General features: G+C 35.7%; 1 protein-coding gene across 1 annotated transcript in view; it reads left to right on the forward strand.

Annotated features, from left to right (window-relative positions):
- Positions 1 to 13642, forward strand: part of LOC107189540 (protein timeless homolog) — a 32761-nt gene extending 19119 nt beyond the window's left edge. Inside the window, exons 14-15 of the mRNA XM_015578099.1 lie at positions 9606 to 9703; positions 13422 to 13642. Of these exons, the coding sequence (XP_015433585.1) occupies positions 9606 to 9703; positions 13422 to 13642 (319 nt within the window). The remainder of the gene's footprint in view (positions 1 to 9605; positions 9704 to 13421) is intronic.
- Positions 13643 to 16176: the final 2534 nt, after the last annotated feature.

The following is a 16176-nucleotide window of genomic DNA, read 5'->3' on the forward strand; positions in this document are numbered from 1 at the left end:
TGTTACTTTACATTTTGAGATTACAATTTTTTAAGAAGCTGTGAACATATGAACAGGCTGGTATGTTTGGTTCAGCGATTATCATGTCTATACTTAGGGTAGGCTTATACTTAGGTCTATACTTATCTTGGATTGCGTTTCCACATTCACACGTGGGTTCATTGATAATACCTATACGAGAGAGTGATGCGGCTAAGCTGTAATGGTCAGCTCTGCAACGATTTATGGTGACGACAAGTTCATGCGATAGCCTTTTGTGGGCATACCATGGAACTGTATTATCACGGTGGAAATTCTGGAAATACCCTTTCCCTTTAGTAAGACCTTGTTGCTTTACAGTACTAATGGTTTCCGAACGTGCTGATTTACGAAAATTTTCGTATAGGTCAATGTAAGGGATAGTCAATATTTCGTCCTTTGGTGTTATAGTGGCCAGCTTAGCTAATCGGTCGACGTCTTCGTTGCCTTTTATACCAACATGCGACGGAATCCAGAAAAATTGTATGGTTCTGTTGGGATTTGTTTGTAAGAACAAGTTGTATCGTTTTTTTATTTCAAGAATATAGGTGTTTGTTTTGTTATCTACTTTGGTGGTCTGAAGGCTTTGCAAGCCACTTAGGGAGTCGGAAAAAATAAGAATATCCTTGTCAGAGCATTTTAAGGAGATTTCATGAGCATCGTTTAGTGCTATGCATTCCGCAGTGAAAACGGAAGCTCTACTATTGATACTTCTTGTTCTTACAATACCTAGCTCGGAGGATTCGCAAGCTGATCCCACGTACATATTACCCGGTATTTTGCTTCCGTCTGTGTAGATCGTGTAGGCATTATTTCTGTAGAGCATTCCCGTTATTAGTAAGTTTGGATTTCTGGCTTCCTTCAAGACTTTTTCTAGTTCCAAGTTAATTGGTATAGAAGTGACTACTGTTTTATATTAGTGACGGTACATATCAAATTGCTTTTGGATATTAATCGACTTGCAAACCTCTATAGCATTTTCGATACATTGCTTTAGTATTCGATTTTTTTTGTTCTTTCTTTTAGCACATTTTTTGTGGTACTTGTATATTATTTTGTTTACAGGTAAATTTGTATTTGACAATATTTTACTTAAAGAACAGTTACATAAGAACTTTGTTCGCTCCTGGATTAGTGGTAGTTTGGATTCTGCTAGTAAAACATTAGTTGGTGTACTACTTCTATATCCTAAGGCAATCCGTATTGCTGAGTTTTGTATTGTTTCAAGTTTTCTTATAGAATCTATGCGCGTAGGGAAATATACAAAACAGCTGTAATCCATAATAGAACGAACGAAGCTTTTCTACAGAATGATCAGTGTTTCGGGGTCGGAGCCAAACCATGTGCCGCATAAGAACTTTAGAATATTTACAGCCCTCATACACTTATTACGTATTATATTTATTTGTGGGATGAATGTCATTTTGTAATCAAAGGTGATGCCTAGAAAGCGTGCTGAGTAACTGGATTTTATACTGTGCCCGTCGATTTTAATTTCTGTTTCGCCAGGCAAAATATTTTTGTTATTAAAATGTATTAAAACAGTCTTTAGTGGAGATAAATCTAGACCAAGATTTGCCAGGTTCTTCATAATAATATTTACCGATTTTTCGATTGTATTTCTACATTTACTGACAGGTGAGATTTTTGAAAAAACTGCAATGTCATCTGCGAATTTAGAGACTGTTACAGTCTTTGGCAAATTATCAGTAATGTTTCGTACGTATATCATGTATAATAACGGACTGAGGACACCGCCTTGAGGAACTCCCTTGTATACGGTCCTATACTCGTCACCAGTATTACTTGTATAGATGTGTCTTTCATATGTAAGGAACCTGACAAATTTCACACCTGACAAATTTCACACCTCTGCAAGTGTTCTTAGTAGTATATCGCTTTTAACGTTGTCGAACGCTCCACATATATCCAAAAAGGAGGCGATAGCATCTCTTTTGAATGTCAAAGCTTCATCCACTTGTAGCGTAAGGTTCACCAGATTATCGACACAGGATCTACTTTTTCTAAATCCAGATTGGTTATTAGGTAGTAGGTTGTTAGATTCCACCCACCATTGCAGCCTATTTTTTACAAGAGCTTCTAGAAGTTTGCATAGACACGAGGACAGGGTTATTGGTTTTACACTTTTGCCCTCTGGTTTGTCAATGAAGTGCACAAAGGATAGTTTCCAACTGGATGGATAGCCGTTATTTAAATACATTTCATTATATATGTCTAATAGTGTTAATTTGTACTTTATTGGCATGGTTTGTAAGACCTCATAATCAATTCCGTCCATTCCTGGAACCGATTTAGAATTTGCTGAATCGAGGGCTATGTTAAACTCTGTAAAATCAAAGTGCATGTCCAAGAAATCGTTTGTATTACAGCGAGGTATGTAGTTTGGATCGGTACCGGCCCACGGAGGGCTTGTTTTGTTCATAGAGGTCGCAATTTTTAATTCTGTTTGGAGGTTGTGTGTAACATGCGGCGGGTTGATTCTTATCCATTTGTTTCTGAATATTTTGCATTTATTCCAAACGTATTTCGGATCAGTTTGAAAGTTAATACTTTTAGCAAACTCCTTGAAGCTCTCCCGTTTCTTCCGTTTAAAAGTCTTAATCGCTAAAGCACAATTCTTTTTATAGTCTATAAGGTCAATTAGACTTTTAGTGTGCTCCCACTTTTTGTAGGAAGCCCGCCTAAGCCTCTTGATTCGATTACATTCGTAGTCCCACCAGGGAACTGGGTTCTTTGCACTGCGTGGGTTTTTTGTTTTCCTTATGGGTGTGCAAGATTTCACTTCTTCGCTAATGATTTTAACGAATAGCTCATATTTTTTACTCGGTGAAGATTGACAGTAATCCGCGGAAAGAAATTGTGAGTGACTACGATCTAAGTATGCTACGTAATGTTCCCAGTTTGTTCGGCGTGTTTTTAACTTAAAGGTCTTTTTTTTATAATAATTTTTACTTGCTTGAATTTCTATGAAAATAGGGTAGTGATCTGAGCCCCAAGTTTCCTCATTTACTTTTATATTAATTTTGTCTGCTATATTCATCGTGGAGAGAACAAGATCAATGTTTGATTTCAAATTTCTTTGAGTATCTATGTGTGTAAAGGTATTATTGTTATGCAGAAAGAGATTATGACAATCAATACTAGACCAGAATCTTTCCCCATTCATGTCGGTCTTTTAGCAATTCCAGATTTTGTTATGGGAATTTAAATCTCCAACTAAAATGCCGTGTACATTTTTACCAACATTTTCTACAATTTGTTTCCATTGATCTTGTGTGAGAGAGTGGCCTGGAACTCGGTAACAAACTATCAGATCAAGGGATGGTTTTATGTTTGTGATTTGGATACCACACATTTCCACCGATTGGTTCGGAGATCTTATTCTACCTATTTTTAAAAATGCTTGTGTCTTACGGATTAGGATAAGGATACCTTCTCCGCGAGATTGTATTCTGTCTCTTCTGAAAGGTACGAAACCTGTGCATTGAAAGTCCTCTTCAGGTTTTAGCCAGGATTCAACACATATAAAGATGTCGACGTCTTGGAGGATAACCTGCAATTCTTCTTTGCGTTTCGAAACACTTCGTGTATTCCAAAATAGGATTCTTATTGTTTTCAGTTGTTGGTCCATGATAGATATTTATTTTTTATTTATAATATTTTATATGGTGTAGTCGTCACTAGATGTTAAGTCGTCGCTGTGGTTGTAGTCTGGGTCAAGAGGCTGGATTCGTTTTTTTATTCTAATAATACGATTTTTTATATTTCGTTCGTCGAGAAAACTATATGATTCTGTAAGTAGATTGGTTAAAGCTGCGGTGTCTGTTGTATATTCTTTTGCAATGTCACTTATATTTGGTTTCCCTTGTGTTTCGAATATAGGTCTTGCAAAATTTTCAAAGGTCAATGGGTATTTTTGAGCATTCGATATAATGTTATCTTTAGCGGGTAACAGTTTTTCTTCGATGTCACTAATAGAAAATAATGTTTCTTCGTGCGGGTTCCTTTTAGCTATTTTTTGTTTTTTTTGTATGACTATTTTAATACTCTTTTCTGTATCTTTGTTTCCTGCATTTATATTGCCTGTATTTATTAACTCAGGAAAGCTTGAAGATGATGTTGTAGTGGACAGTGGTCTTTTCGTCTTGGTGGGGGGTGGCATATCCTGTCTAGCTTTTTTCTCTTCTTCGTTCATTTGTGGAATATCCATCTGTCTCTCATTATTATTTAATGTTACATTAGTAGCGGTGTCCTGTGGTTCCTGAGTGTTGGGTTCGGTATTTTTGCAGTGTTTTGCTATATATCCCTCCTCCTTGCAAAGAAAGCATGTTAATTTTTCAGTTGAGAGATACATCCAGTATACTGTATTGTCAAAATTTATTCGAAGAGAGCTTGGTAGGTTATCAATATCTTCCGGTTGTACGTACATTTGTCTACGGAAGCCGAGTACATGAGCGTATCCCGGGTTACTTACAGCTGCTCTAATGCTTGTAATCTGTGAGGTTGGTTTCATATTTAATTTTAATAATTCTTCTTCTATAATGGAATTGGGAATGATTGGACAAACGTTGGATAGTATGATGCGTTTTGATTTTGATATTAGCGGTCGGATTTCTAAGGTATGCGGTCCGATGTTTACCTTAGTGCGATTACCGGTAAGCTTGTCAGCTATCTCTTTTGTGCTCAAGTATACACACACACGTCCGTGGGATATTCGAGAGATATAACGTACATTAATAGGTTGGACTATATTACCAATCGCCACTGTATAGTCCTGCACTATGAGGCCTTCTATTGAGTCCAAAACTATCGCTTGTTCCTTGGTCGGGTATTGCACTTGCTGCACCATTCTTGCATACGACGTTGAAGGGATGACTTTTGTTGTCGGTATTGCCATATTTCCAGAGAAATCACTGCAGGTGTCTCCGTAGTCAGAGACAACTGCAGTTCCCTTCCCTTCTTTAATTTCTTGCTTGGTCTTAGGAAACTTGATGAGCTGTCGCTCCTGTGTGTGCAATTGCTGAACAGTGGGGGCACGGGTTTGACTCTTTTGCTTCTGTTATATTCTGTTCTCACTCGCTGTCACTCACGCGTAAACACGTCTTACCTCTACGAAGGTTCGACTCACACTCCAAGCTTCAGTTTCGTGAAAGTTAAATGAGAACATTTGAACACGGTCAAGTACGATTGGGTGATGCGTCTGACTATACTTTACTGTTTCTACTTGTCATAAATACAGAAGTGTTACGATAAGTAGAAAAAATGGTATTCAGATGGATAGATTATCCTTACGAAGTTTCAACCTCCATTTTGTCGAAAACGAGACTTATCATGAAACAAAATTTATTTTACATTTCTCGTATATTGTTGTACATAAAATCAGAAACTATCCAGATGTACCAGTTGTTGGTCCGAACCTTGTAGAAATATTAGTAACTTCGCCAATTAAAATAAAAAAATGATGTCGATTCTAGTTACATTGCGCAATGAAACAATCCGATAATCTGAGGAAGATTATACTACTTTTCCACTATAGAAGTCTGTTTCCTGTTTCAATACCGACCACATCAACTACGATTGATGAAAAAAATTAGCATATCTTTTTCGTAAGTTGCACGAATTAAGATTTACATTAGCTCGAGGCATCGATGAGGAACATCGTTCCAGGGTACCGACCTCGGAAACAAATTCGATGAAATTCAAGTGGATTGAGAAGCAGCTGTGCATGCCCTCGTCTTCTCGAGAATCTTCCATTTTCTTCGCGTGGAGGTGACTTTGCTGTGGATATTCTGGAACAGCTTGTACTCTGGTGATCACGGGTAGTCGAGCGAAGGTAGGTGGAAGAATGGAGGGTCTGGGCGCGGACACTTGATGCAAGCAGCTTGATGTTGGTGTAGATCGTGGTGAGACTCTCCTGCCCAAGGGAGCCATCTGTGATACCAATGGAGATTGCCATTTGGACTTCTCTGTCTGTCCTTCCTTTATCCATTCGTTGCCCTTCGTCGTCTTTCTGTCATATCACGGATAGATAACATACTTAGAACAACGAAACACATCATTAAGAAGGTCGTTCTACTTAATTACTTTAATCTGTTTCTATAATAAGTGACCCACTTTTTGAAGTACATTTTCAATGACGCTCTTGTGAGTCCGAAGATTATGAATATTCAAAACTTCTGGTATTCGGGATGTTTTCAGAGGGTTTCTTGGACTGAGAAGTATTTTATCCTTCTACCTATTTTTGTTAGAGATTGTCGTCATTAGCTTATGAATGTCCATGCAAGTTCTTCAATACTTTGAAAAGACTTATTTATAAAAATGCACATCGAACTGTATTTTTTTCTTGCTATTAGAAGTTTGTTTCTTAAATAAAGGAAGAACACTTAACTTTAAATATGTACCTATAGGTAATTATTCAGAATAAGGGAGCCACTGCGATTTCAATAACTTTGAAATATGTTGTAAATGTCATCATTCTGAACAACTTTTCCTAAGCATATAATAGTCGTTCTGTTTTAGTTTTTGAGATATTCGCAAAATAAGTTAGTTTAAAGTTATTATAATTCTTCCACAGCATTTACGTTTAATAGAGTGTTATATACATGTTTTTCGTTTACATTTCTTCTATTATTTTTCCTGGTTTTGTTTCAGATATTAATTAATATCTAAACTCGCGTTTGGTGTGATGATGGGTGCGTGGTTAACAGTCGATGGTGGTGGTGGAATGTTGGGTGCCCAGAAAATGATGTACGTTTAACTAAACGCTTTTACTGCATAACATAGATATGTTCATAATACACAAATACTGTATATATTCACCTTCAATTTAAGAGGAAATCTTAACAAATACTTAACATTTGATGTATATAGTGGTAAACATATTTTTGTGAATCTGTATGTCAAAAACTGAAAGAGACCGACTACCTTATTATATGTATAGGAAAAAGTTGTTCAGAATGATGACCTTGATAACATATTTGAAGGTTATTGAAGTCGGAGATGGCTCTCTTATTCTGAATAATTACCCAATGTATATATAAATATTCATCGTAATCAGTATTGTAGTGCGATGTAGAAAAAAGGGAAAATGGAATGTTCGTATAAGAGTAACAAGTATAGAAACTATTCTAGAATATACATATTACGTAGTTCTATTAGTGTTTCATCTGTTACGTACGGAGGTGCGCCCGAGCGGTAGGCTTGATCTCACGATCAGATATACATATATAGATATAGAGATCTTCTTCGCGTTCTAGCTAGAGAAATAATTTCTTTATTTCGTTGTTTTCGAAATTATTGGATCTTGAACTTACCTATCGATAAGCCGCAATCCGGGTTCGTTAGCGCTCTACTTCCATATGGGCCCTTTTACTGGGAACCTTTCCTTTTCTGTTATTTAGATTTAATTGAATTACGGGAAGGGAAATATTGGAATATTCGAAATCAAAGTTACCCGGATTAATATTCTAACATAAAACTTATATTTTAATTTTTCTGTTTAAAGATACAATTTACGATTTAAGATTGCCTTCAGTGAGGGTAATATCCCACAATCAGATGACTACTGCAGGTTACTATTTCCGAATTCGTACAAATACATAAAAAAAAATAAGAAGATGAATACAGTAAAGTCAACTCACCAATACAATTATACAAATTTTTGTAATTTGAAATTTTTGCTCCTCTTTGTATCTTTGTTGTCGGAATTTAGATACTAGGTTTTGTTCTGTGTTTCTCCTGAACCTGGAGTGGAGAGAACACACACACACACGCACACACACACACACACACACACACACACACACACAGACACTTTAATTTTATGTACTACTAGTAAGCGAAAAGTATGAAATAAACTATGAAATATGGTCTTGAGTAAAAGAAATAGTAAAAATGAATTGTAACTGTCGAAGAGTGTCACAGCTTCGCGCCGTCGGAAGTGTCGAGAGTCGGTTCCCTCCGATAAGCCCCACGCTGCATTATTATTTCTCATTAGCTAATGAGAACGAGATTTCGGCACGAGGTGACGTGTGATTGGTCAAACCGCTAGAAACAAAAGTGTGTAAGTGTGTATGTGTGTCCATCTCCAACCCGAACTATAGGATCGCCACGCAACGAACATACATTTCACGCCAATTACAATTACTATTTTCTCCTGATGAATACTTGAATTTTGCAATTTGTACAATATTGTGAAATTATAAATACAGACGCAAATGCAGTCATACTTTTGGACACATGCAGCATGCACATATTATTTGATTCGTGGGAAAATTCTATGACGGTCGCATGATCCCACATACCTGATGCGTAGTTTACAATTTCCCTGTTTGTAATATAATTTTGAAGTTAATATACTGAAATTAATATTCGAACTTTAATGTACGGATTTCAATATACGGACCCTAATGTACGGATTTTAATATACGGACTTTAATGTACGGATTTTAATATACAGACTGACTGACACGCAATAGTTTAAATTAATAATATATGTATAATCGCGATACCGTCACGTTTAGTGAGAACGGTTTCCAAGACGCTACGCGTTATCGAGACGCAGTTCCAGTGCAGGAATTCGCAAAGTTTTATCGCAGTGTATATCACTCATACCACAGCAATACTTTCGTATTGATCATCTCGGCAACGACGAACGGGTTGATCTTGTTTAAAAATTCTTAAACCCTCACAGTGCTCTATCAGGAAGGTTCCCACAGTGCTATGCATTATCGAGGCACATCATACAAAAAATTCGAAAATACGTTCGGGACGTAACATATCTTACTTAGTATTATTCTATAAGATAATGGGTATTGTATATTACTAATCTACTCTAACACAAGATTTCGCATACAAAATTCTTTATCTCAAATGATGTGTTCTAATACACTTGACTGTAAATAAACGTAACTTTTTCGTTCGTTTTAATTTCTTTGCATTGTAATTGAAGTTGCAAAGTAATTTTCATGTTGGAAACTTTTCCATTTTTATTATTGTGCCTCGGTCCTCGAATAGATAGTGAAATATATATTACGCGGAACACTACACTTCTTAATAAGAATTTATTATGACTGGAAGTACTTGGCCCCCTTTTTATTTCATTTCGTATAATAGCCACGCTGCGAAAATAGACATGTTGTTAGCTTTTCTTTGTCATATCAAAGTAGTTCTTCGATGTCTGCGTTTGCAGTGAAAACAGTATTTGCATGTCGCTCATACATATTTATATTTCATTCATTACCATACTGATTAAATTTTAATTACTTACGTACCCACGTGTAGGAATCATTTCGCGCGCTTCATTTTTTGTAGTACACTATATTGCTAATTATTTATGCATATTATTTCGGATTTCGTAAAATTGATGTTAGAAATACAATTCGTAATTATAATTCTATAATTATTTGTTACAATTATGTGGATATTTTGCGTAATAGTAAAGAAAAGTATAAATGAAACATTGATTCTATGCTTTTTCTATGAAAAAAATTAATTTGGTCAATTATGTCTATAAAGCAAGAATACTATAAAATAAAAATCAACTTTACGAAATAACCATTTTGCAGAGAAGTCTGGCCTGAAAACGATTCTTTCGGAGGAGGGAACATTACACCCGAGGAGGAATTTCTGGCACTACGAGAAATTTTCTTTGCAGATTTGGGCGGTGAGTACCATCTAATATAGTGGTGTGGAGTGAATGTTTTGATTTATATTTCGCTACTAATATTAACCCTTGTTCAGAAACTCACAAAGGTCTACAGATAGGTGCCATATGATCCAATTAAAAAGTTTTTCATAACAAATCGTATTTATTACATTTTTATACATTTTTGGATATTATTTCTTAAAATTAGACATATTTTTGCCGTTTTAGTTCACATTATATTTTATTACATTATTACATCCGGTGTTTCAAGGTTCCTTACTAATATTTTTAGATGCTATCAGATCTTTAAAGGCGTGTTTCTAGTTCACTATTTCATTTTAAATACTATGTCATATTTTCCTTAACATTTGTCAGAAATCGAATAAAAATATAGTAAGACACATATTTTGCTAAAATACTACTAAATAATGAATTTTTTGAAATCCACTTGTTCCTTTATTATTTTAGTGAAATTAAAATTTCTTAATTGTGAGTTCAAAAAGATACTGACTTAGTTAAGCAAGGATTAATTAAGATTTGGAACAAAGAAAAATCGATTTGACTGATAAGAGAAGTTTCGTAAACTCGAGTAATTGTAACATACTATCATAATTGATCTATGTATATAAAATATTTGCCGCTACCAATAACAGAAGAAGTTTTACTTAACATTCTGCATATATTCTTTTCGTGTAATCGTATATTTGTAATATTTGAGATTCATAAAACAGATACATTGTTTGGTTTGGTATTAATAAAGTATTATTTGCAATTGGTTTAACGTTTCCACGAGTCGTTAACTAAATAGAATGATAAGTGCAAGAATACTTGCAATTCAGATAAATATCTTTTATTCATCAAGAAGATTTTTTCGGTTCGATTATATTATAAGATTTTCAATTGCACTTTACATATTTATTTCAGTAAAACGGTAAGTGAGTTACTAAAGAGTTTTTTTTCTTGTAAATTCGTTTTAAAACATTTTTGTTTTTTCTGTATTGAATTTTACGTGTCTATAGACGTTACCTAGTTCGCAAGATACATCAAACGTATTTTGCGCGAGAACTCTAGACTGTTGAATTAAGTCTCGAACAATTTGTGGTATATTTCATTGTGGGCTCTTAATACACTACACGGTTTAATCCCTGGATAATACCGTGCTGCCTCGAAGATCGTTTAAATTAAATTCTGGAAAATATCGTGTTAACGAGATTCTCGGAAATGAGACGACATATATTTGCAATCTCCGGTAGGCAGCCCGAGATAAAGTTAAAAACTTGCTACTTTCAAAGCGCCGCGCCGGCCCGTCGGTACTTTTTGCCGCCTCATCCTTCCCATGGGGGATTGCTTGTGCAACTTGAATGTATCGTCAAAATTATATCCACTGTACATACACACAGCTCCGTGAGAAACTTCCGGGGACGCGACTTTTGGCGACGCCCGATTACCAAGTGGAAACTCTCTTATTACATTGAAACCCGAAAGTAATAAGCCGTCTAATTTAATACGCGGGAATTTCACGATTAACTACCGGGTATATTAGCTTAAAGATCGAGTTGCATTAATCCCATCGCGAAATATTTAATCGAATAAATTTTCCGTCTTGTTTCTTTTATCGTCGAGCATCTTGTTATTTTCGTGTCTGCATATTATCGATTTCTGTTTTCTCGCGTCCACACAATTTTTTTCATGTGTCTGGCCACGTTTTTTTCTTTAAAAAACGAACGACACGTTTCCCCGTGAATATTTCGCACGTTTCAATTTATGACGAATCGACGTGTAGAATTAACGGGGACGCTTTAATTGCGAAAACTCCCTGTAATTAAATATAATAATGACATTCGTTTCTATTTACTGCTGCGTTAAAAATTTCACCGTAATCGCGACGCATCGACAATAAAAGCTTCTATCGTCGACAGATTCCAATATTCATTTTCCCCTATTCTCTCTTTGCTTAAATCCCTGTGAAAATTAATTAACACGCTGCCAGATGCTTCTGCTAAGGAGATATTAAGAGAGGAAGAACTTATAAACACGTTATTTTACTCAACGGGAATACCCCCCTCTGGGCAGTTTGTAATAACTAGCACGTACATCATGACACAAATTTAATTAAGCAGACCCTCGGTATTCATTTCGTGTTCCTAATTTATGTATGATTAACGACGAGTATATGTATATGTATAGCGGCCGAGATTTCGTGATGTTCCGGCTTTCGGTATGTATTTGTCTATGTTTCACGGCTTATTTTAACGGTTTAACAATGGCTGTATCGTAGTGAACGTTTCAATAGCGTGTTGGGAGCTGTGCACTTTCCTTCTGTCCCTTCGTTCCGTTTGATGGTCATAATTAGGTTTTTACGAGAAATCGCAGCTACTTCTTTTTATTGTTGATTAAGGCTGATGTTAATAAATAACTTTTTCGCGATTGTTTAAACCATTTAGGATCAACGGTTTCTGTGGAGCACTTGCTAAATAATTCAGAGAATTTTTATAAGAACACTGAAATATTTAAAATTCTATGAAAAATTTGTTTCTTGTAATCGGACAGAGAAAGAAAATATACTTGTATAGAGTATGTAACCGTTAATTTTGACTCTGTCTATAATTTTTACGCGACTGAATCTACTTTCCTCGCTACGTCGGATCTAAGGGCGGTTACTCTTATCCCTATCGACCAAAGGTGATTCTTATCGGCGATAGAAACGCAGGATTCGTGCCTTCTGGCACAGGAAGGGCGGCAATGAGGATGTTGTCAAGAGAATTGTACGTTGAATCTGGTAGAAATTAAATATATTCTTTATATATATATATATATATATATATATATATATATATCTTTCGCGTGTGTTACACGAATACACGGTGCCAGTCTTTACGAAGTTAATATCGGCACAGGCGCCGATTCTTGATGTTACGGATGATTATTGCGAATCGAGTCTTTTACGTACTAATCACGCGATGCGGGTTTCAGACGGAGACGATCGACGTCTTTAACACACGGTATAATTCACGTAGGTAAATGAATTATGATCGCTGATTGAAACTTCTGTACTCGAAACGCACAGAGCGGGTTTTAGACGGAGGCAATCGACGTCCTCAACGCACGGAATGAATCACGTATGGACGTACGCGTACACGCGCATGATGCTATAATCAAGAATATTGAGACGAGATTGCCTAGAGAGATCGGCGTCCGTCTCAGCAACCAATGGTCGTGCCGATAAAATCGGGTTGATTTCTTGGATGGAGACACACACTAAACCCTCGTAAGAATACTGCACAAAAGATTTCAGAGTGGGTGCACACGCATGTGGTTCCACACTTCTTTCCTGTGTTAGGTCATCAAACGGTGGTCGTGCTTCAGCTCTGACTAAACGCACTCTTCTACTTGAATCTCAATCCGGATAATACGACGGGATCGCCACACATCCAGTACGTATATCCTACCGTTCAAGTAGAGAGCTAGACGCGCCTAATTCGCGACTCAAGATGATACCATCAGTTGCTATTTCGACGAATAACGTTTGGCGAGCCCCTCGTGTGAGAAGGCAAGCCGAGCCCTGGCCGCGAGGCAAACCTCACAATTAATTTAATAACAAACCTGAACTTGAGCGATTCGCTCACGTGTACCCGTCTCAAACGAGTCGTCACTTTATATGAACAGAGTTAATATGATATCAATGAATCTAATATGTGGAATTTATAATTTAATAGTTAACAATACTTGTTTTTAGAATTGAATATGAATTTTGTTACAACTGTGCTGGGCGTCCAGAAAGAAAAAGAATTGAGTGAGATCCGATGGACACTGCCGTCAGGCGGTTTGCAAATAACGACTCCTCTGTTTGAGGCGCGTACGCGTGAGGATGGTGAGGACGGTTTGCCTCACGCACCAAGTCGGCTTGACTTCCCAGGCACGTACCGTTTCGCGCCAAACGGACTCTATGTATTATAAAACGCGTCTACACTGGAACGCTTCCAGACACAGAGTGAGGATCTCGGATCTCGGATCTCGGATCTCGGATCTCGGATCCTGCATCGACCTCCTTCGATTTTGCGAAGAGGGGATCACTGCGCACGCATATGGTGTTATCACGTAGGTCCCTCTCTCTTATAGCACTTACTTGTGCGTTCCGCGGTCGCGTACAGCTGTGTTACTCCGCTGGTGGTCTGACTATATATGTATACTGCCTAGCTATATGTTCGTCTACATACACATGTAACTGTTGAAGAGAATTTCCTTAAAATCAAAAGTTTTACAGAGATGCAACCGACAATATTTGGAATTTACTTTTAACACAAGTGCTTTCAATGTAAGAATAAAAAAATAAATGTTGATATAAATCTATTACAGATGGTAGTTTCGTATTTCAACAAGTATCGTCTACCCATTAAGTATTATCTTAATTTGTAAACAGTTACAATTTGGCGACAGCAGGAAATAAAAGGCGGTAATGATAAATCGTTATGATCAATACTTTCGCAAGTACATAACATTTATGTAATAGAGTAAATTATATAATAATATAATAATAAAATGTAATAGGGGTATCGATAGACCGTTACTTTCAGCCTAAATGAATTAAGTATCGTGATGTATTGGAATTATGTGAATTTAGAAAATCTTCAAACAAAACAATTAAGTGCCTTCAAGAACAGTTTTCAAGTTTTGTTTCTTCTGTTGATGTTATAATAGTAATGAATGTATTTCATTGCACCATACAGTCGATTGGGTTTTGTATTACGAGTGCGGCGTACACCGTTTTCCCAGATTGATTGACGTTAATTGTATGGCCTGCTTGTGCGTTCGTACTCTACACATCGAATATTTTCGACCGAAATGTCATGTACACAGATTAATACACGGGATGTCACGGAACTCGTGCTATAATTCCATAGAAAATTGTTTCTATTACATTTTCCTTTTGAGTAAATAAATGTTGCAAGTTCAACGGCTTATATTAAAGTTTATATGATAGCTATCGCGAATGTTATGATGGTATTTCATTTCACATTAAATTGATGTAAACTAGTAGTTGCAGGGAATAAGGTCTGTGAATATCAAGTAATACCGTAACACCATCAATGGTTATTTTTGAAGTAGAGGTGGGCTAGTTCATTATCCAAATAAATTACTAATAGGGAATAAAAGACAACAAACTAGATGTTAAAATTTCGTTATATACATGTAAATTTTAATTTTGGGAATACAAAAATTGTTTCCTTTTGAATGAGTGCTATTCGTATCCAAATAACTGTTCAATCGGATTAATGGATTATACGCATGAATGAAAGTCTGATCACTGCAAGTAGAAAAAGCGAATAACAGTCAGACATTGTACCAGTCCAAAATGAGACTTTTTCACGTACAATTCATATAAATGCACCATCTTTTAGTTTTAAACTAATTTTCATGCAAAAACACCTTTCATATTCTGATTGCCAATTATTATGCCCGATTACATCCTATGCACGGTCAAAAGAAAATGTAATTTTCTAAATATATAATAACTACTCTATGAATATAAAATTCGTTGGCATTATAACACAAGACAAGCGCATAATGCAAATTCCTCATATTTGCTAGAAGCAAATGGAACAATGACTCATGTGCATTACACATACTTTACATTAATTAGATTATTACCTTGCATTGATTACGTGTTTTGTAAGCATAAATGAATATATCGAGATCGATAGTCTTCCACTGAAATATTAATTAAAATTTTTAATTGAAATATTAATTAAAAATTCCAGATAAAAACGTAGAGACACGTGTCAAAGAGTATGTAAATGTGTTTGATCGGAAAAATTTAATTATGATGAATTTTTGAAAAAGTTTCTTAACCTAATTTCGTTTTAACGAAAATCATTACATTCTGTAAAATGAGACCCATTTTAATCTAAAGAGCTATACCTAATATTGAATTACTTATTTCAATACGTTTTGGATTAATAAAATTAGAAAAGACGTCTTTACCCGTTGCTAGCAGTTGTTTTAAATTCATTTAAAAATACAAATAATCCTATAATTAAACTTTTAAACAGGATTCAACGTTCTTAAATTATTTGTTAACAAAACTAAAAAATATCTACTATGTTTCAGTTTGTTATAAAATGAGTTTTACTAAAAAGATTTCGAGTTGTAGATATTGTGTTGATACTTACACTAAAACTGAATATTTTCTATAATTTACGGTTTTTAGTTATGTAAGTTTTACATCACAAGAAGTTTAGTTACGATCATGTATTAAAATGAATTCAATATCCACTCCGAGAGAATGCTGCTTTCGTTACGTATTTTTAGTGTTACATTTTTATGTCGTTATCTGAGATGGTAGTGCACCACTTGCATTATTAAAAGATTCCAAGCGTAATATATTGTCGTGTGCAGTGATGATGTTTATATGGATGCTACTCATCTTACATGCACCACTTCAGAATGTAGGCGTCATTATTTTTATGAAGAAGCAGTCTCGTTAATCTTGA

The sequence above is a fragment of the Dufourea novaeangliae genome, unplaced genomic scaffold, assembly GCF_001272555.1.
Source record: "Dufourea novaeangliae isolate 0120121106 unplaced genomic scaffold, ASM127255v1 scaffold166, whole genome shotgun sequence".
Lineage (NCBI taxonomy): Eukaryota > Metazoa > Arthropoda > Insecta > Hymenoptera > Halictidae > Dufourea > Dufourea novaeangliae.